Source organism: Accipiter gentilis, chromosome 24 (assembly GCF_929443795.1).
Source record: "Accipiter gentilis chromosome 24, bAccGen1.1, whole genome shotgun sequence".
NCBI classification, from domain to species: domain Eukaryota; kingdom Metazoa; phylum Chordata; class Aves; order Accipitriformes; family Accipitridae; genus Astur; species Astur gentilis.
The window spans coordinates 24710553-24732180 of record NC_064903.1 but is presented as its reverse complement, the minus strand read 5'-3'; the positions used below and the strand labels follow the sequence as shown (position 1 = coordinate 24732180).

General features: G+C 56.1%; 1 protein-coding gene across 3 annotated transcripts in view; it reads right to left on the bottom strand.

Annotated features, from left to right (window-relative positions):
- The window catches only part of EDA2R (ectodysplasin A2 receptor), a 35534-nt gene extending 14332 nt beyond the window's left edge, over positions 1–21202 (bottom strand). The window contains exons 1-10 of one of the 3 annotated variants that reach the window (XM_049827558.1): positions 21101–21202; positions 15328–15438; positions 14446–14624; positions 13513–13598; positions 13036–13200; positions 12358–12504; positions 11392–11882; positions 10721–10769; positions 9945–10287; positions 4506–5023 (exon numbers count right to left, since the gene is read on the bottom strand). In XM_049827558.1, coding sequence (XP_049683515.1) covers positions 9992–10287; positions 10721–10769; positions 11392–11882; positions 12358–12504; positions 13036–13200; positions 13513–13598; positions 14446–14624; positions 15328–15414 — 1500 coding nt within the window. In that variant the 5' untranslated portion in view covers positions 15415–15438; positions 21101–21202 and the 3' untranslated portion in view covers positions 4506–5023; positions 9945–9991. Of the gene's footprint in view, positions 1–4505; positions 5024–5664; positions 10288–10720; positions 10770–11391; positions 11883–12357; positions 12505–13035; positions 13201–13512; positions 13599–14445; positions 14625–15327; positions 15439–21100 lie in introns of those variants that run through there. The other 2 variants (XR_007509426.1, XM_049827557.1) reach the window with 2 other exon arrangements.
- Positions 21203–21628: the final 426 nt, after the last annotated feature.

Here is a 21628-nt window from a genome sequence, read left to right as displayed (position 1 = left end):
ATTTCCCCTGGTCATTGCAAAAGAAGGAGAGACTGAGGGTAATGGTGGGAGGAACTGCAGTATTTTCCTGTTTGTTGTTTTAAGCCTTGCTAATACATCCTCTGCTGCCCCTCCATATACAAAGTGGAGGATATGAGCCTTTCCTCCATTACGTTTCATTTATATTGATATATACCTATGTATGCGTACACACACTGTGGGTGCTAGGATGCCCTTTCAAATACCTTTCTGTGGTGCATGCGCCACGGGACAGGAGCACATCTCCATCAGTGCCTGGGGTGAGGGGGTGCACGCTTTGGGAGGACCCTCTTGGACACGACCAGGGTGAGACCTCAGCTGACGGAGCAGCCCTCACCATGTGCCCTGGGTCCTCCGGCGCCCACCGAGCAGCATCGGGGTCCGGGTCGTGTCCTACTCGTCCAGCCTTTGACAGCGAACACCCCAAGGCATCATGTGCTCACTGCTCCTACTTGTTTTAAATTAACTATAAGAGGTAAGAAATTAGGAAAATCGGCCCTGTTGTTATTGTATTTGATTGGGGTATTTATTTGTAATCCAATAATTCCTTAAAACCAGCTCAGAGGAGTATGTGAGGGGAAGGTTGAAGATGTATTGACCGAGTTGCAAACCCACATTATTCTTCTGCTAAAACTCTGTTCCCCAATGCAGCTGCATTCAAATCCAAAATCAGCCCATTAGCCACTCCATTGGCTCCCGTTAACATAATAATTGTCACATAGAAATAGGCTGGCCAGTCTCAAAAAGCTTCATTTACCACCAGGTCTCAGGGAAGGAATACAGGAATGTCACTGGGATAATAATGTATTTTTGACGGATAGTAATAATTATTGGCGTTGGGCTGTTCCTGAAGACAGACTGTTTGTATTTCATCAGCAAGGCTTTGTGATCGGAGCTGCAATATTTTCCCTTAAAAATTAACTTCTGCTGCCAATAAAAGGAATCAGGCTCCCGGTTTTAATCTTTTCTTTTTTTCTTTGGTGGTTGTTAGTCCCACTTTGGTTCCAGTTGAGAGGGTTTGCTCTCAACAATGTCCCCCTAGTCCTCTAAACACTATGCCCAGTTCCCCAGCCCTCCATGTGCACAGTGAGGGCAGCGTGAGCCGGGGGGGGGAAATCCCTTCTTCAAATGTGGGGGCAATCTAATGGCAGAGACACTCCCTGGGCCTGGGTGCAGTTTCATCTGCCCAGCAAAGCTGTGGGGTGATACTTGCACTTACTGCACAGGTGATGCAAAGCAGCCGGAGATGCTGGCATCCCAAACACATGCACTGTGAAGCTTTTCAGCTGCTTTTTCAAAACTGCATCTGGAGAGACCCTGTGAGCCTGCCCACAGGTTTGGAAGGTAGAAGAAAAATAAATTTCTGTCTCCTGGCAAACCCATTCAATAATTCAATAATGTGCTGTAAAATGTGTGTTTTCATTCACTTGTAATTGCCCTTGTGTCCTGCAGAGAAGCAGTAACATGAGAACTGTGCACACAGGGGAAAGCCTGTGGAAAATACAAAATGGGAAAATCAGAGACCAAACAATAAAAAAATCATCTGTGGGGAAGGAGAGGAAAGCGAAGAAGGAAAGAAACTTGGGACTGGAAATTCAGTTCTCTCTAACGGATTTAAGTCTTCATTTTTAGCAACCAAAATTTAATTAACTGTCCTCTAGCCCCCTATGCATAGGAGACAGGAGCACACAGAAATTGGTGCGGACTGGATTTAAAAGGGTAAGTGCCACCACTACTCTGTCAAGGAGAGCACGGAGGTGTAGGGCTAAGCAAGATGAGCCCAGCGGGAGAAGTGGTTTATTACGGTGCTAAGTGCAACCAGCACTGTGTGCAACCGATGCCTATGGGGATGAGCCATTCCCATGCGAGGAGCAGTGGCAGAGCACAAGGGAGCTGAGCATCACCTGGGCCTGTCCCTCCTGACACAAAAACAAGCTGAAATCAAATTACTGGCTTTCTCCTCGAGTTCACTCCTGTGAATCCCCTTCTCCCCCTGCCCTCAGTCCTCTGGGGTTTCTGCTCTTTCCTGCTCGTAGTGGACGTGCATGGGGAAGCTGGAGCGCATGGCTGGACCCTCTACTGCAGGCAGTCACTGCATCGCTGTTTCCACCCCTCACCTAAAAGCCTCCACTGCCGCTGGGCATGAGGTTGGGGGCATGCTCGGAGCACAGCCCTGGCTCTGCTCCCCCCACCAGCGGGGTCTGCGTGGCCAGGGACAACCTCGCACGCTGGGGCACTGGGCTGAGAGCAGAGACCAGCCGCAGGTGCCAGCATGGGGAGAGCCAGCAGCACATTCCTCCTCTCCTGCATGGTTGTTCCACCCTTGGGTCCAAGGACAGCCTGCACAGGTGTCTGAAGGAAATCTTTGGAGGAATGTAGTTTCCTTACTGATCAGCCTCCAAGTCCAGGTGCGGTTTGGTGCCTGGCTGCCTACCTAAATTCTGCCAAACCATTCATGCCATGTCAGTAGATGTTAATGACTTGGCTTAAGGTACCCTCTACTGACATAAAAATCCAGTGGGACGGTTTTCAACCCATCTGAAACGCACTCTGAATGTTTGTGAAAGATTCTTCTAACTGTGTCATAATTGAATGCAATCAGGCATCTGCGTGTGCTAGTGGAGTAACTGTGCCAGGTTAAACCTCTGCTGAGCTGCGCAGGGCTCGCCTACCCTTGCTGCTGCTGGGTTTTCTGCCTCTCCTACTCATGGTGGCTCACTTTTCTTCAGACCCTGTTGGTCTGTGTTCAAACAGTATAGCTTTCTATAGGGTAGGCAAGAAAATGAAGTGCAAAAGCAGGAGAGCTGCCAAAGCACTCTTCATGATTTCTGCTATTTGCTCGCTCCACCCCAGCTTTGCCATTTAGTCAACCCCCCCGCCCACACCCCCACCAACGAGCACGTGCTTCCCTCTTCTGACCCTTTCCTACAGAGACAAGGACAGCCTTTTTCTGGTCACACAGTCCCTTTTCCTGCCCTCTCCTCCCTGTAAGTACAGATTTTTGGTCTGTATTTTAATGCAATGTTTTTAATCCAGATCATCCCAGACCAAAGATGGAGGAGCAAACACAGGGTTTCAGGAAAAAAGTCTTTCTTACTGCAAAAGCACTTGCTCTGTGCCTCCAGAATCTGCAAGAGGGAAACCTTAGAAAACTCATTTGACTTAACTGTTCACAGGTCATGCAGTCACTCTTAATACAGGGCTCATTAATTAGCCTGGCTCTTGCTGTAGGCTGCCATGCGGGATCACACCCAGAGCATTTCATTAGCGGGAACATTTCCTTCAGCCTGGCCAGACCTCTTTGTCTGCTCCCCTTTGCGAATCTGCTCACTGGGCAGATGGACATGCCCTCAGATGGGAGTCCCCTGTGAGAAGAATGCAAAGACCCCACTTCACTTGCAATAGCACCTCAGCAGGTCTTGGATAAAGTCTGCTCAGGGTTTACTGGTCTGCACAAGTCACTGGTCTCTACCTCTGCAGTTACTTTGTCAGGGGATGCAGGTGATGTATCTCAACATCCCACACGTTTCAGCCACGTTCTTTAAAGCAAAAACCAATTGGTCAGGAATATTTGGCTTGGCAGGATCACTGGCTGCAAGCTGTGGCTGCTGTGAAAGGCAGGGGACACGTCTGCATTCCTGCTCCAGAGACCAGCTTAGGAGAACACCCAGTGCACATGCCTCGTGTGCGTCAAATGGCATTTACTGGCATCCTCCTCTGGAACTGGAGGCTTGTCAAGCAGTCGGTCCATGTGCTTTGAATGCCTTTGTACAGCTTTGCATCCCAGCTGGAGATGTTCCTCCCGGAGGCAGTTGAGGTGAGGATCATGCGTACCCCAGCATCTTGTTATACTGCCAGCCTCTCTGCAAATTGTGGCTGATGAGGCACCAGGAACTGGAGAGGGTAGGAGTCAGCCTTGTTCTGACCACCTCGAAGCTGGTTTTCAACCCCACACCTCTCTGCTTGCATGGAGTACCTATGTTCCCTCTGCCAGCTCTACTCTCCAGCTGTCTACCTCTTATCACAGTGCCGAGAACGAGAATCCCAAGTACTTTGAGGGGAATGTGGCTTATCATCACTCCTTGTGCACCAGCCAAAAAAGAGGCGAGACCAGACAACACAAATGCTGAGGCAAGGAGCAGAGCAGGGTGTAAACCTCTTGTTCACAGGGAGCTCCTCATTTGGGTGTAAGCGTCTGCTTTGCATGGGAGTGGTCACCCCAGGGACTTCTCCAGAAGAGCAGACCATTGAGGCAGGGCCAAAACCACCCACACCTTACCTACTGCAGCTTGTCCAGTCCTCAGACACCTGGGAATGCAAAGTCCTAGATGGTTACAGCCCCAAATCCAGGAATCTCTTGAAGGGAAGGCAAGGCGTACTTGGAATTCCCATCCCAAGAGCACGCAAGAGGCTGCTCTCCCAACAAAGACACCCCTGGCGCTCTCCTCCAGATGGCCTTCCTGCAGTGTGCCAGTGGCCCCAGGCAAGCTGCTCCGCATGGACTGGGCTCTCAGCCCACATCCCAAGACCTGCCTCACCCCTGGGAGGGCTGGGCTCCTCCTGGGCCTGCAGCACGCCTGCCTGCACCATCCACCCCCGGTTTTACTCAGCACAGGCAGAGACATTAGGATCACTTACCCCTTGCAGACCTTCAGTAAGGCTGGTTCCTCTCAGTACAGCAGCAAGTTCATTTCCCCGTTAACTCGGGGTGTACTATTTCAAGCATCTGCAAAACCAGAGGCCCCATGCACCCAGGGAGCTCCATGGAAAAGGCTTCTTTGGAAACCACACATGCTAAATACCTCTGCTGACACTATGGTTTTGCATTCAGTGAGGAATGACTGGTTCTTCTGGGCCTTGATTTCAGAGGCTGCTTTATCCACACTTGCCGTATTGCGTTAATGGCAGAGGCACAGCTAGCGACGCAGGACTGGATACACCAGCATCGCATGTGGGTATTCTTCACACTAGGAATGAGTTGCAGTGGTGCAAGCACATATAAAGCCTGCGAGAGTTCGGAGAAGTATAATAGCTTTAATTAGAAAAGAAAATCATCATATCCTTCATTCTAATAATTATTTTAAAGAACAGACCAAGTGTAAGGGCATGAACAGACTTAACGAGCACTGTAATTACCGAGCCTGAAGAACAACTGCTCCTCAGCAGAGCTTCAGGAACGGGATCTCCTTGGGCATCCTTTATGCAGTCTCTGCCTCCTCCCCGTCCCCAGGCCACGCCACGTACCCCACCTGGGATCTGACCCTTCTGAGGAAGATTAAACCTGCACAACAAACAGCAGCCGATGCCCCCTGACTGGGGCAGGCACCTCATGGGGAAGAGGCTAGGGGCCGCGGCCGCTCCTCTCCAGCCGTTCCTGCCCCGTTCCCACACCAGCGTCACGAGGTCACATTGGACTCAGCTGCAACAGCATCTCTCCTTGAGAAGTGCCGCCTGCCCCTGCCAGACAGACCCCTCCACCAGACCCCGTGGCCAGGGCACACGGCTGGGTCCGCACTGCGTGGCGTTTGCCCGTACCCGTGGGTGGGCAGGGGGGCTTGGGGCCACGCTCGTCCGCACGCTCCTGCCCAGCGGACAGACCCACCGGCAGGAGGGGAGAGGAATCAAAACTCAGTGAGCATCACCACCTCCGGCTCTGAAATTTATTCAACTACAAACATAGAGCATTCGAGAGCACCAGGTCTGGGAGGAATGTGGGGCATGCACACACCCCTTGTTTAACGAAAAGGGCAGGAGCTTCAGCTACTGCTTTATTTGAATACAGACATCACCCCCAAAACAACAGGAACAACTCTACTCCAGAATTACAATGGTAATGACACGGAATTTACAAAAATATAAATAACCTATTCATAACCTTAAAGAAAAATAACATCCACCATAAAAAATACCATGTATGCCCCTAGGTAAACCATGGCTACAGAAAAGTATTTATTATTTTCCTAAAAAAAGCACCAGAGTCTGCATTATTAAGTAATCCAAAACACACAGGTCATTTCCCCCTAACACTTGCAGACTTTTCTGAGAAGTGTGCCCAGACGATTAAAACTGAGTTTTCTTCAGTATTGCCTGCTTCTCTAAGAGCATATTGAAGGTACAATTCTTATAAGCACCCTGTTCAAGAAAAGCACCCAAGGATGTACTAATTGTTCATTTTAATTAACACTTTAATAGGATTTAAGTATATGCCTATTTTAAGTCTACACTTAAGAGTTTTCCAGAACAGGGCTGGATTTAAACTTATCATATAAATTCCTCTGCAAATCAGACTTCCAGACAAGAGTGGTGTCAAAACCAATCACTTGTAAAAAAATAATCCTGCTGCACAAGAGTATTTCCACTGTTCAGCCCCAGCTAAAGTTTGCACAGATGCTGAATTATTTGATTTCTTTCAACTGTTTTTGAGCCATGCCAGCTTGGCATGAACAGCCTCCTGATGCTGCAACATGAGATCCAGCGCTACGGGAATTTCCTTCCCTTACATTCCATGTATTGTGCTGAAAATACTATTAAAAAGGCAAAAGTCAAGTATCAAGTCCATTGGTTCCCAGCTAAAGAAATTCACCGCCCAGGGACTGCCACCATTTCTGATGTCCAAATTGCAGCGTTATTGCCTGTTTTCAGGCTCTCATGGTTCCCCATCTCCCGAGGGCTTTAGCTGGGCTTGCGGCAATCCAGCCGAAAGGGTCCCCAGGGGGGGTAAGTTAAAGGCCACCTGTAGAAGTTTTGGCCCATGTAAACACAGCAGATTTTGTCACCGCAGCTGGAAGGAGGGTGCCCGCCACAGACACCAGTGAGAGTGGGCAGCAGCCCTTGGGAGCTGGGGCTGTAAAATGTGTAATGTAAAATTCCACAGCTGAAAATCCCTGTCCTGCAACGCTCTCATGCGGGGTCAAGCCTCCCTGGAGCACCAACCGTGGCAACTTGCATGGAGACCACCTATGAGGCTCTGGGTGGGACTGAGAACAGTTATAACACACTTAAAACCACCCCTGCCTCGCACTGCTAGCTCCTGCCACTCCAGCGCAGCAGGCAGTGAGGGGCTCGAGGGGCAGCACCCAGAGGGGCACAAACCCACCCTATGCACCACGTATGGCACAACCCCCCCCTACACATTGCATATGGCACAGCACACACCCACCTTACACGCCACCTCCTCAGCCTTGAGGCAGAGGTTGAGTTTTGATGGTGAATAATATTGCTCAGACATCAAACAGCTGAAAAATAATAGTTTACCTTAAAAACTATGAAAGAAATGGGGCTGATTTCTTCAAAGGGAGAAAAAAAATTTTAAAAATAATCCATCCAATGAGTCCAGAGCCCACCCACTGGCACACCAGCAGAACTGCTCAGCATGTGCAGGAGGGACAAACGCAAGGACCTGCAGCACATACGTGGGACGATTTCCTCATTATTCACTGTTTTTAATTTAACAGCCATTCCTGCCCATCCCTTGCTCCCGATGCTGCCGTGGGACAGGAGGCCAGCTCGTGGCTCTGGGCACGCTGAGGGACCACCCACTGGTGGCACCAGTGACACACATATACAGGGACACACAGGACAAGCCACCCACCCAGACCAGTTCCAACTTCAAAGCCAGAGCTGGCAAGCTGAGCTGCATGAATGCTCTGACTCAGACGCTGTAGGTGAATTTATCTTCGCTCCCGCTGGAAGTGACTAAGCGTGTCCACAGAGGGATTAAATATTTATTCGATTTTGTTACGTGATTAATACAAATGCTCTCTCCCTGCCACAGATAAACCTCAAATGAAAAAACCCTGACCCCGGGCTGTGTTTGCTTTAGCAATACTTTTCCTGACTGCTCTGTAACAGACCAAGCATGTAACGAGCGCCTGACTAACCCCAGCCTAAAATGGGTACAAGGTCTAATACTTCTGGGTCTTGCGGAGCGAAGAGCAATAAAACGACCTTGACTTTGGAAGAAACAAACAGCAGGGGAAAGTGTCACATCCAGCTGAAACTGCCCGTGCCTCCCCTTATCTAACCACATCCTGAGCGCGTTCAAGTCTTAACAGCATTTAACGGGGAAAAGAAAAAAGAACAGCAGCTATTAATACCCGCGTGCGGGCAGATCTGAGGAAAGGGCTGCCTTCCCAGAAGGTCGCCCGTTTTTTCCAAGTACTGTGGTCAGATAAAAGGCAAAAAACTTGGGAGCTCAGCCGGGGATGCCCGGTGGGTGCCCGGGCGGGCGGCAGGGTAACAGTGCCGCTTGCTGGCGACCGCCGCGCCGCCGGCACGGCCACGGACACCGGTGACGGGGGAGAACGCAGAAACCGCTCGCCGGATCCAGCCGCAGCGTCGAGGGACAAAGCAACGAAGCGAGTACCGCCGGCTCAGCCCCGGCGATGCCGCCCGGGGGTCCCGGGACAACCCGGGGTGACGCTATTGGGATGCCACCTGAAGGTGCTCGGCACTGAACGGCCGGTCGCGGAGAGCTGCGGGTCGCCGGCGCCCGCCGGCTGCTCTGCCCATGACCTCAGCAGGAACGGCATCCGTGGCCGGGTGCCGGCACCGCCGCCTTGGCCCCACGCCGGCTGGCAGCCGCGCCGGGGCAGCTCCCCACATGCCTGGCCGCCCCCGCGCCGCCTCGCCCTGCGCGCAGGCACTCGCCCCCGCCAGACATGCCAAACTGCAGAGAGACGGGCAGGAGCAGCGCTCGGCTCCGGCACGGGCTCCCGCCGCATCCCCTCCAAGGCCCGTCCATCAGGGGGCAAAACCCCGTGTAATGCCCCAGAGGCTGAGGGCGGATTCAGGAGAACAGCCCGGAGACCTGCAGCCACCAGCCCCGGGGCACGACAGCCGAAATCAGGGGCGCCCGGCCCAGGCGGGACCATTGCAAGCTCCAACAAATCCTCCAGGAAGAAATTAAAAGCAGAAGGGTGCTCCTCTCCCTAGCAGCTACTCCCAGAAATGAGAAAATTAGGTCATTTTTAGGCAGGAAAAAAAAAAAAAGGGATTCTTTTAAAACAAGGCCGCTCTGCCACGACTGGCACAGGATCGTCACCGCTGACTGTGACACAGCCACGGTCACGGCTTCAGCCTCCAGATGCTGCCTGGTGCTGGCTGCTCCCTGGGGCATGGTGGTGAAGCAGCCGGGTGGTTTGCAAAGCCCCGGCACACAGAGGTGGCAGTCGGCAGATGGCCGCGGGACCAGGGCGCACGGCAGGAGCCCGAGGACTGAGCCAGCACCCTCCCCAGGCCGGCAGCCACAGCATCGAGCTGCAAGAAGGACCTACATCAACCCACCCCGGGGATCAGTCTGAAACTCCTGCAAGAAAACTGCACTGCTTCAAAAAAAGGACACGAAGGGGAAGGTGCCAGAGTGGCACAGGGAGACCGAAGGCTGGAGCCCAGCACAGCAGCCATGGCCAGGTCCTCAGCCGAGGACTGTCTTCAACACAGAGGGAGAGGAGCGAGCGAAAAGTAAACTGGGAAAGTGGCAACCAGCACCTGGGAGAGCAGAGCACGGGCCACATGAAGGACGGGAAAGCGGGAATGGGAGGGAGGTGATGCCCCGTAGGAGGGTGGCTGCCTGCGGAGACCAAGCCCCGTGGCCGAGGGACCCCACGCCAACAGCAGGGGCAGCACGGGGGCTCACGGCAGAGCGAGAGCACCACGGCGCGGGTGGCACAGTGACCGATGGCACTCCACTGCAGGACAAGGGGGTCACCGCAGCTGGAGAAAAACGGCCCGCGGAGGGGTCTGAGTGAACCCTCCCATGGGGAGGCTGGGAGGAGGCACGGCTGCAGCCCCCCGGCTCTCCCCCGAGGAGGAATGCTCCCCCTCGCGTCCTTCTGTTCTGCGATGCAAAGACCATCTCCACGTACTCCCCACGTGCACACCAGAGAGATTATGTGACCGCAGGGCTAGCGGATCCTCTCCCGTACCAGTACACAGAGTGCCTGGAGCCTCCTCCGTCCCTTCCCCGTCCTCTCTAGCGCTGGCGGCCCTGAGTCTGGCTGAGCGCAAAGTGGTCGCAGAGCAGGAGCAAGGCATCAAACCGCTGGAGCCGCTGCAGAGCTTGGGCCAGGAGTGGGATGGTGACCGCATCTCCCGAGTAGGTGAAGTGAGCGACGAGCTGCTCAAATCCAGACATCCGTCCCAGCAACTGGGGTGCGACCCCCAGTTCCAGGGCCACGTGGCTGAAGTTCTTCACACCGTTCAAGGAAGGGTCCAACAAGAAGGCAAGTGACTGCACCAGGGAATGGGGCAGCTCTGCTACCGGGAGACCTGAGGGCAGCAACACAGCAAAGCGGGGTTAGAAACCAACCCATCTGGCTAGGATAAGAGTAAACAGAGCGGCGAGACTCCAGCCCCTTGTCCCTGCTGAGCAGGTGAAATGCCACCCTGCCAGGGCAGGTACCTCCTCCAACATCACTTTCAGCGCTCAGCAACATGGAGCTGGCTCAGTCTCGGGGAGGCTGGTAACCGGTGACAACTGGGCATCCATCCGCCACCCACCCGCAGACCATTCAAGGCAGTATCACAGAAAATCTACCCTGTGAACAAGCACCAAAGGCCACAGGAGTCAGATAGGTCCCTGTGATGGCTGGCACCTCCATGTAGCCATGGTGGGCTTCTGGAGGAGCTCCCTTCCAAGAATCTGCCTCTCTTCAGTACCCCAATACTTGGAGAACAAAGGTGAGGCTGGAAAGACACTTACCCTTCGCCGTGCTGCTGATCTGAGTCACAAGGCTCTGGGCATCATCCACCTGGCAAGACAAAGACCCCGAGGTTGGCGGCAGTCTGGTGAGAACAGCGATGCCTGCCGCTGCTCCCAGGGCCGTCACAGAGGCTCAGGGGAACAGCACTTGTCTTTCCAGCACTGCCATCCCATGGAGCAAACGACCTCCTTGGGATGCTCCAGGGCCTCCCAGCAAACTGCTTCCATAAACGGTCACCTGGAGCTAAGCTGTTAAACGCATCTCTCTGCCAGACATTTTCTGAGCCTCAACGATGTTAGTCACCGGGTTCATTACGAGCTCACCAGAGAGGGAGGAGGAACCAACTCCCCCCACGGCCAGGTCAGCTTTCTGGAGAGCAAGAGGACTCAGCAGAGAACATCAGTTAAAGATATCCTTATACATTCAATAAACTGACTCGTCTTTTGGGTGTTTGAAACCACCCCAGCAGGTCACATCTCCATGGCTGACAGCCTGTTGAGTGACACATCACTAAACATCCAGCGAATCATTTTTGGTAATTACCAGTTAGTCCCAGATATTAACGAACCTTAGTCTACATCCCTAATCCACCGGCAAGCCCAGCACCCCGTGCCCAAGCCCCGATCGTCCAGCGGCGGTTCAGAGGAGCAACAGGACTGGAGGAACTTACCGGCTGCTCCCCGCTTTCAGCAGTGGGATTCGGGAAGGTGGAGGGCAGGTGCCGGGCCCCCTCCCGCCCCGTGCCACCGCTCTCTGCCGGGTTCCTCTGCGCCGCCCGGCTCGCTGCGTCCTCTGGCCGCTCGCCGCCCACAAACTCCGCCTGGGTGGAGAACTTCTGGAGGTCCAGCTCAGTGCACTCCACCGGGGCATGCGGCCACTTGTGCTGCATCTCAGAGGCGCAGGAGGAGAGGGGGGCCAGTGCCTCCGCCGTGCCCGCCTGGCCCTGCCGGGGGTCGGAGGGCGGCAAGACCCCGGCCAGGCAGTCGCTGCGGCCTGATGCCCGGATGAGGGGCTGGCTTTCCAGCAGGCTCCTGCCCAGCTGGGCTTTGGAGGCAGCGCCGACTGTGATGGCTGGCGGCAAGTCCATCTCCGGCTGGAGAGAGGGGAGCTGGAGACCCACGGCTTCCCCGTCCGAAATGAACTGCACCGCTTCCACGGGGCCTGAAACCAGAAACCGGCACAGCTCAGTGAAGCCCCAGATCTGCTCTGGCCCCTTCCAGGGGGGATCTGCCAGCCCCGCCGTTAAACCCACTGGCCCAGGGCCTGCAGGCAGAGCTGGGAGCACCCTGCCAGAGACCAGACCTCCGTCCCTTGCACCACCACTGAGCAAAGGCACTTTTGTGCCTTTCTGCCAAGTTTTGAGCGGAGGTCGATCCCTCCCCCAGTCATGGGAAGAGCAGGAGCAGGCTGGGGGGGGGCTCAGGAGCCACCAGGCTTGCACACCAGCATTTCTGGTACAAGGTCTACAAGCGCTCCTTAAGAGAGGTCCCAGATTTCATGTTGGTGGGACTCGGACACCATCCAGCTCCACCCTTCCTGCCTAAGGGCATCTCAGTAGGCCCTAGGACCGTACGAGCCAGAGCCCAGCACCACCCTCCCTCCCCCAAAGAAAGAGGAGGGCGGCAGGAGCAGGTACCTTCTGCCTGCCTGTAGCAGGGGCTCAGGTTCTTCACACCCAGGCAGCAGGGACCAGACATCTGCTCCTCACACAGGAATCTGCCGGGCGCCGCCGCTGTCGGGAACATTGCTCGCTGGCCCGAGAAGTTCTGAGTCCTCAGGAAGACTTGGAGGATAGAGGAGAACCAGTCTGAGCGAAGGCTTGGCTTCCTTCCCCAGCACGTCCTCAGCCGTGCGGTATGTCTGCCGGCAAGGAGCGAGGAGCCAGCAGCTCCCTGGCACGCTGCTGGATGCCAAGGTGCCCCGAACCCAGCCACCAAACCTATTGCCCTCTTCCCTCACCAGTCCTCCGGCCCTGCCCTGCCAAGAGCCACTCAGCCTCAGCCCACCCCCCAGAAACCCCAGGAAGAGAGGATCGCCAGTTCTGACTGTGAAACAGCATTCTCCTCCAAATTCTGGTACTAAGGAGGAAGGAGGCTCCTCCGGGTCTTTGAGCAGGCAAAGCACAAGAGAGGTCCTGCAGATTTAAGAAGCAGGATGAGGCGTTTATTCTGCGTGAGCAGAGGAACGTTTGGGTCACTGTGTGCTGCAAAAGCAGCAATGCTAGGGGCAATGCTCTACACAGCGAGAAGGGGGCCACGGGCACGTGTCACCAGCAAAGGGAGAAGGAGGAGAAGCACTGCAGGCATTGACTCACCTCGCTGGCACTGGCTTTTCCAAAACCGCTTGCAGTAGATGATGGAGAGTGCCAGAAGCACCAGTACGATGATGACCAGGGCGCTGCTGGTCAGTGCAAGAAGGGCCGTGTCCTGCGGTGGTACGGTGGGGACGGCTACCTTCACCAGGTTTGTTCTGGACCGACCTGCAAACACACCAGCCACAGAACATTGAAGCCTAACCCCGAAGCTTGGGCCACCCTCTCACTGCCCGTCCCTCTTCATACGCGACGACCATGCCTCCTCCAGCAGGTCTGCAGGACATCAGCTTGTGTTGTGGCCGGCGGAGTAGGCTGGCCAGCAAGCAGTGTTGGTGAAAGGATGGTGCACATCTGAGCGCACGCCTTTGACACGGTCACGATGACATCGCATGCACTATTAACCTGCTCCACCATGCCCGCACCACCCGCCCTGCCCCAGAGCAGCTCGCCCCACCGCCAGCGAGGGACAGCACATACACTGAGGCTCGGAAGAAGGCGTCTGCTTGGTGCAAGGGATGCATTCCCAGTCCAGCTGCCCGCTGATCCGTGCCTTGCGGTAAAACCTGCCAACAGAGCAGAGGGTCTCAGCAGCGCACAGCCTCACAGCGAGCCCTGGCCAGCCCAGCTCTGGAGAGACAGGCGTGTTGTCCACCCCACAACAGCGTGGGGAGAACCAGCCCCCCACACTCCCGCCCCGGCAGGCTGGGACGCCCCAAGGCAGCAGGTCTCTCCATCGCTGGCTGAAGCCATATCCACAGCTACTTTTTCATGTCTGTTGACACTTTGGCCAAGGAGTGACATCACTCGAACTGCCTCCCCCCCCCCCCCGCTAAAGTGGCTGACAGTGGTCCATAGCTCCACGAAGCCACAGAAACACCCCAGCCTACAACTGCGTCTGGGAGGAGGCTCATAAACCAGAGCCCCAACTTGTTGCTCTGTCCCGAGTCCCACTGCTCCCCAGCACATAGTCTGCAGCCCTCGAGCATTTCACATGCTGGTTGTATGCAGCAGTCTTCACTTCAGCAACTCCTTAAACCCATCACCCAGGCATGGTCTGTCCTTTTCTTTGGGGACCACCAACTCTGGCGGTCTACAGCCACTCATCTTCCAGGGCTTAGCCGCCCTGGTGTCCACAGGAACAACTTGGGTCTGGAAGGAGTTTTCTTCCACTGCTCGTTCACGGGACCCTTCAGGTTCCCTTCTTTGGACCTACACAGGGGCCATTGGATGGGTCCGATTTGCACGTCATTAGCAGTGTCCTCAAAAAGGCAGCCCCGAGTCACCAGGCCTCCTCTTATGTCCCATGTTCTGGGTGGCCTCAGATAAAGACCCCTCTGTCCATCCCCCCCCCACACGCTCCCAGGTGCAACCACCACAGCTCCGCTCCAGCCAGGATCCGGCCCCACTCACCCCGGCAGGCACTCCCCGCAGATCGCATTGGTCGTCGCCGTGCAGTTGGACTTCTGGACGCGGTTGATGAGGCTGCAGGAGAGGCAGGGCTTGCAGCCGTGATGCCCCCAGCTGTCCTTAAACTTCCTGGGAGGGCAGGCAACGCACTGCGCATCCCCCCCGCTGCCGTCGCCACAGTCCTGCAAAACACGAACGAGGTTGGGTGCGTGGCTGCGGCGAGGAGCCGCTTCAGGTCCCGAAGCGGTACCGAGGGGAATGGCGTCCCTTCTTTGGGGGCAAAGGGTGGAGGGGTCACCGTGCATGCCGAGGGTCCTCAGAACCCAGCCAAGAGCAGGCACCACCAGAGCAGCTCTGACGGATACATGCAGGGAAGCCGTCTGCTGCCCAGCCGTGGCCCACCGGCCGTGTTTAGGGAGGAGGAAAGCTCCAGCAGCGACATGCCCTGGGAGGCATTGCTGGGGGGGAGGGGGACCCCGCTGGGCACCTGGGTGGGAAACATGACTCCCAGCACCGAAGCTGGGCTGCACCCCCCTGCAGCAGCATCCTGCTCGCACCCATCCAGTGTGCAGCCTGGCTGGGCAGCGCAGCTTCGCTCAGGGCCATGGACTGGGGGGAGGGATTTAGGTTTCCATTGGCAAAAAGGAAAGAGGGCAACCCAAGCAGCAACCTGACATCCCTTCCCAGCTCCTACTTCCATCGTCTTGCCCTCCTACCCAGGGTGAGTGAAACTGTTCACCATCCCTTCCCACCGAGTCCCAGTTCTTCCCAACATGCCAGGACCTAAGATTATCTTTCTGAAGGAAGGCTGGCAGAGGATTCCCCTAGCACTGTAAAAGCCTCGGTGCTAGATGATTCCCAGTCATTCCAGAATGGCCGATTTACCTTGGAAAGCTCCTGCCCAGGCATGCAGTTTCTGCAGGGCGTGCATTTCCGATGCTCGTCCAGGTACTCGCTCTCTTGGCAGACCATTGGGCCTGGAGAGGGGCAGGGAGCCTGAGGAGGAGAGGAAGAGAAGACTGAGAGGTCACAGCCAGCCCCAACACTTTTAAGAGGAGCAGCATGCCCTTCCCCGGGCAGAAGTTTCCGCTCTGGCCAGGATGACAGTCTGCATTTCTCGTGCATCGGGGATGTCACTCTGGCAGGATGAGGCTGCCTGCTCCCACCACACAGCAGGATGCTCCAGAGCTCAGGAGGGGTTTCCCAGCAAGGCTGGCATTGAACCACCTGGTTTTGCTGTCCTGTCAGAGCCTTCACAATGGAGCAAATGGAATTTCATTTCCACTATTAAGGTAGACCCACCGATTGCTCAGGTCACCGATTCGCAGGAGGGCAGCAGACTTTGCCAGCACTGGCTGTAGGTCTGAGTACCCCAGGCTATTGGTAGAAAGCTCAGTCCCAGCAAAGTCCCAGCTTCGGCACCTGGCAGCCTAGCTCCAGCCAGCGTGGCTGCGTTGGTCTGACATGACCAAACGTCGGTGGCTGGCCACGTCCCTGGCAGAACAGGACACACGCCTGTGGCCCCGCTGCACCAGGCTGGCACCGCATGGGCTCGCTTACAGTGATCTCAGAGGGCTGGCAGAACAAGCACCCACCTCCCCCAAAAACACCATCCAGAGCCTTCCCGAGGGGAATTAATGGCTCAGCTGAAGTTAACGGCAGAACTGCCCCAGCCCCAGTGGAGCCACAGTTTGCTCCTTCAGCGAGTGCAGCTCACAGGTGAGCACGGGACTGGCCTCTTGCCAAGAACAAGCAACTCGGACTGAAGCTACAAAACTGAGCAGTTTATTCAGAGTTTTGGGGTCGTCTGCTCATTTCTGCGTATTCTAGGTGGGTTCTTACTGTGACGACAGAAATGGGATAAAATCCACCCCCAGTAGACCAATCTTCATTTTGCTGTTCCCATAACCTTGTGCACCAAATCAAGAGAGAAACAGTGTTCAACCAGCCTTGGCAGCAAAAGCTGTTAGCTTCTAAACACCCGCCAGCAATAGGGACCACCTGAAAATGCTCTTTTGAAGACCACCAGCCTGAATAGCCTGAACCCCCTGGGAAAGCCTGGCATTTCAGAGCTGTCCTGCTCCACAGCCTCAGGAGGAGGAAAGGCTCAGCCGGGATGCCTGTCCCCTGCAAGGCTCTAGCAGCAGAGCGGGGAGCGGACTGCAGGGCCCCCAAGCAGCCCCCAGCCCCTCCTGCCACGGCCCCCTTCCCCTGCCATCCGCACCGTTCCCAGGCACTGAACACAACGTCCCACAGCAGCATTCCTCCGCATTCGCTCCTCTGCCTAATCCCCCACCACTCCCTTGCCGGCTGCCTTTTGGAAGCGGACACTTGGACGGGCTCCCCAGGCTCCAAACCCGAGATTCATTTGAGATGAAGTCTTCCCCGGACGAGCATAGAAAGTGAGTCACCCCTCGCCGCAGCTCCCGCGCACGGCTGGGGCTCATTAGCTGTTAGAAGGAAAGGCAGCGCAAGCCAGCGAGGACTGGCGAAGAGAAGCTGAGGGAGCTAAATTTATCTTGCAAACATCTCGGGAGGGGCATGATCACAGCCTATAAATAGCGTAAAGGTTACTGACACTACTGAATAAATAAAGGAGATTTGTCACTATCTCAGAAGGTGGTGAAGAGGGAGGTCAGTGCCAGTGCCCCGGGAGAAGCACCGGGTTTGGTGTTAGGGCTCAGCTGCAGGCTGAATGCAGTAGGAAAAATAAAACCGGGGGGAGACAGGCCCCAAAGGGGTGATACACAACCGCTTCGGAGGGCTGGCACACCAACGGCCCGAACCCAACCTCTCGGTGAGCTCAGTGCCCGCACCCCAGCTCACACCCCACCCAGAGGCGGGTGCCTCTGCCCATTGCGGGGGGTCAGCACCACTGATGTTCTGGTCCCGAGTCCGGAGTTCGATTTAGGCTTTTACTCGTAACAAGAGCATGAGATGTAGGACATAGCGTTGCAGGCAACAGAAAAGGAGCCAAGACACCACCAGGGTCCAGAGAACAAGGGGACCGATTTTCACCTGCTCTCCAAAGCACCGTTGTAACACAAGAGAGAAGTTCTGGTGGGAAACAAAACAACAACAAAAAAATCACCCCAAACCAGCAGGCTTTTTAGTGAAAGTGCCCTGCGAACACAACATGACCACTTTCTCTCATATATTTACAGACTTCTCTGCACTCCAGAAGGGCCTGCAGCTAGGGATACATCCCTCACAGCCTCTCTCTCCAGAAGAGGCACAGCTTAAACCAGTTTCCCAAATAGAGAAAGTTACACAGGCAGAAGGAATCTCGTGCCAGTGCAGCTCCACGCGTGAGGACATCTGCCAGCATGACAGTATCACTCCGGGATGGTGGGGGAAACAGCACATCGCAACTGTGCCAGCAAAACTATTAAGTGTAGAGCAGGCCTGCTGTTTCTCAAGCCACAATATAATGATACATGGAATGAGCGCTTTGTTGAATATCTGGCATGAAATTCAAAGCTGTGGGATTTTTGTACTTCTTATTTTAACAATACCAGAACCAAGACATTTAATTTGTAAGTGGAGCATACATCCAAACCACACAGCACTGCCCTGGTAAAGCAGCAATTTCTGATAGTCTAATAAGCGACTAAAACAACTGGTCCTAATTAGCCAAAAGTAAATAACAAAAACAAACAACAAAACCCTCCCACCTCTTTGGAAACTACACGGAATCTCAAGGTGACTGCCAGAGCAACAGATTTTATTTGCCAACAAGGAATATAAACATGACACACTATCAATGCACTTACAGGTTGGAGGGAAGCAAAATGTACTGCCATCATTTTGAGATGCATGAAATCTTCTAGCTTAAAACCACCATAATTTGTTAAAGGACTCTTTTATTGTCTTAAAGAGACATCTTGTCTGAGCAAGGCAAGCAGGATGTGCTCCCCACCGCATTATTACTCAAGACAGCAAAACCGTGAGTTGCTGAATGAGTCTCACTGCATGAGATAAAAAGCATTTCAGCAGAGCTACAGTGCAAGTTGCCGTTCCTTCACCTCTGTGACAGTTCTGGAGCTCTGTCATTTTCTTCTTCCCCATGAAAATGTAATTTTCCAAAAAGTTAGACTATATGGAAATCTAAACTATTTCTTTTGCATCCAGCTAATGGTTTCTGGTAGGAAAAAGAGGGTGAGGAAATCAATAAGTGAAAGTACAAAAAAAATCATCAGTGAAAGCGTTAGTGGTTCTGGTTCTCCCCATCTGACCACAGCCCAGCAGGTACCAGGGGACAGGCAGGGCAGCGCAGGACCCGCAGCAGGAGATGGGCCAGGCTGGTCCCTGCCCCAGGCGCAGACCCCGTCCCCTCAAGCCGAGGGTCTCTGCTGGCCCAGGACAGGGGGGTGCCAAGACCCACCTTTAGGGGTTCTGACACCCACACACTGGTGGCAGCTCCCCCACATCACTGCGTGAACCAGCGGGACGTCACAGGATATTTCTACTCTGCTGCGTGACAGACTAGCACAGCCAGGCAGTGACTGCATCTCAGATGAGATACTTGTATACATTGGAACATAAAACTAGAGAGCTGAAATCCTAAATAAGAACTGCAAAGGAAAAGGAGGGGAGGAAAAAATGAAATGTTATCTGGAAAATATTACTGCATGCCTTGCATTTGGCAGTGCCTAGTCCCAGTCTCTTGCTCAGTCATTCCTCTGCTCCTGCACTCATTTGGTCTGAACAGCACCTCTCTGTGCCTCCCTACACTACAAACCATGCTGGGAGTGACTGCCACCCTGTAGGATGCCTTGTAGATGAAGGACTGCTCAGAGAAGCAAAAATAGGGGAAAAAAGGCCAAATCTGAATCTTTCCAAGGGGCTTAGAAATCAGCAGGTTTTCCAATATATTTGGAAATTCTACGCACAAGATTGCCTGCTCATTGTTTAATGTGAAGCGACTGGGAACTTATGTCTCCTTTAGGTGAAAACACCCCAGGCTCAGGTGGGAAGCGCTCTGGGCTGGTGTCATCTCCCGCTACTGCACTGCAGTAGCCCCCAGGTTGCAACGCTCACTTTCTGCTCTGGCTTGCTCACTCCAGCTGCAGATGGAGGCACCTGGAACACTACTAACCCTGTCCCGTCCCCCCCAACATAGGACAGAGAGCATCCCTCCTGGTTTTGCTGCTGTTGCCATTCAGCTTTGCAGAGTCCCACAAGGCACCCACCCAGACAGGGGTTTGCCCCTGCCCAAACGAAGGGCTGCCCCGGCACCGCGTGCCCGTGGGGAGCGCCGGTTCCCCCGCGGAAGCAGGAGCCAGGCTGCAAACAGTGCTGGACAACCCAGGCTCAAGAAAGGAGAATCCAGGGTCCTGGAGGAACACGACATCCCTCCAGTATGTGGATGACTTGGGTTACGGCTACAGAGCTATATTCCTATATTCACTGCACAGAGGTTTGAGAAAGAATTACAGATTGGGACCATAACTACCGATTTTTGTCAAGTTCTGGCATCCACACTCTGCCTTATTAGATCTCAAGTGAGATTTCCAAAACTCTTATCAGTGTTTGTAAAACCTCGGGTTTCTGACTGGTTTTTGGCCCACATCTACTTTCTAGCGACTGCCACTGTCTTGCAGGTGATAATAATTCAGTCTCTTCGGAGGGCCTAGGTTTCCTCTCAATTCTTAACACCCCCATAAACAAACTCCCACAGATTACACCGAGGAGAGACAATCATCGCCTAATTTCAGTAACGACCGTTACGAATACGAGCATTTGCAACCAGTATTACCAATACGAGCATTTGCAACCAGTACTTACTCTGAACCACTTCGGTGCGCCCTCGAGAACACTCGAGCGCTTTCACGGGGGGAGCACACCACCCCGCGCCCCAACACCCGACCCCAGCAAGCGCTGCCCGGTGCGGCCACCGGCCGCCAGCCCCCGCGGGACCGAGACCCCCGCGCCGTACCTCGGACCTAAAGGACCGAGTGGGGTGGGGGGCGTGGGGGGGGGGGGGGGGCTGCGGGGCACGGGGGTGCCGCGCTCCGCGTCCCACACCGGCTGCCGCCGCGACGCCCGTGGCGGGTGCCGCCCACGCGCGCGCGTGCCGCCCACGCGCGTGCCGCCCACGCGTGTGCCGCCCGCGGGGTGCGCCCCGCTGTGCCGGAGGGCTCCGGCCGCGCAAGCCTCGGCTCGCCCGCCGCCTCCCCCGGCCCCCCACGCGTGGAGCCCGGCCGAGGCCCGGCCCGGCCCAGGCGGGGCGAGCTGCCGAACGCCGCCCGGCCCCGCCGGCGCCCCCCGCCGCCCGGCCGCGGGAGGGCGGGCAGCGTGTGCCGGGATATGCCCGGGCACGTCTCGGCGAGGGGGCTCCCCGGTGCGCGGCGGCACGACCGCCTCGCATCACCCCCCCCCGCCGGGGCACCCCCCGGTCTCCGCATCCTCCGGCCGCCGCACCCCTCGGCCCGGTACCCTCCACCCTCTCCCTCCCCCGCCAGCGCTCGGAGGCGCCCACCGGAGCCGGCTGCGGCCCACGCGTACCGCTGCCGCCGCCCTCGCGGTTGAGGGACCCGCCGCAGCCCCTGCCGGTCTCCCCGACCCCGCAACCACCACCGCCGGGCGGTGACACCGGCACCGGGCGGGGCCGGGACCACCGCCGCGGGCGGGCAGGTGCGCGGACCCCGCGGCTTACCTGTGTCCCGATGCCGGCAGGACGGTGCGAACCAAGACCGGCAGTGCGGACCGGGACCGGGACCGGGACCGGCAGCGCAGGCAGGGCGGTGCGGACCGAGACCGGCCGGACTCCGCGGGAACCCGCGTGCAACGGAGCGCAGCGGGCAGCGCCACGCCCCGCCACTCCCCGCCCCGCTGCCTCCCATTGGTGGGCGCCGTCGCCTGGGCGGGGCTATGCAAAGGCGGCGGCCCTTGCCGGGGCTCCCGGGAGCGGCGCCGACCCGCGGCGCCGAGCAGCGGGACGAGCGGCAGGGCCGGGGAGCGGGGGAACAGGGAACGGTGGGCCGGGGAACGGGAGCCGCAGGGCCGGGGAGCGGGGGAACGGGGAACGGGAGCCGCAGGGCCGGGGAGCGGGGGAACGGGAGCCGCAAGGCCGGGGAGCGGGGGAACGGGGGCCAGGGAACCGGAACCGGGGCCGGGAGCCGCAGAGCCCGGGAGCGGGCCGGTGGGCAGCCGCGCAGCGCCACACGGCGTCTTGGGAGGGCAA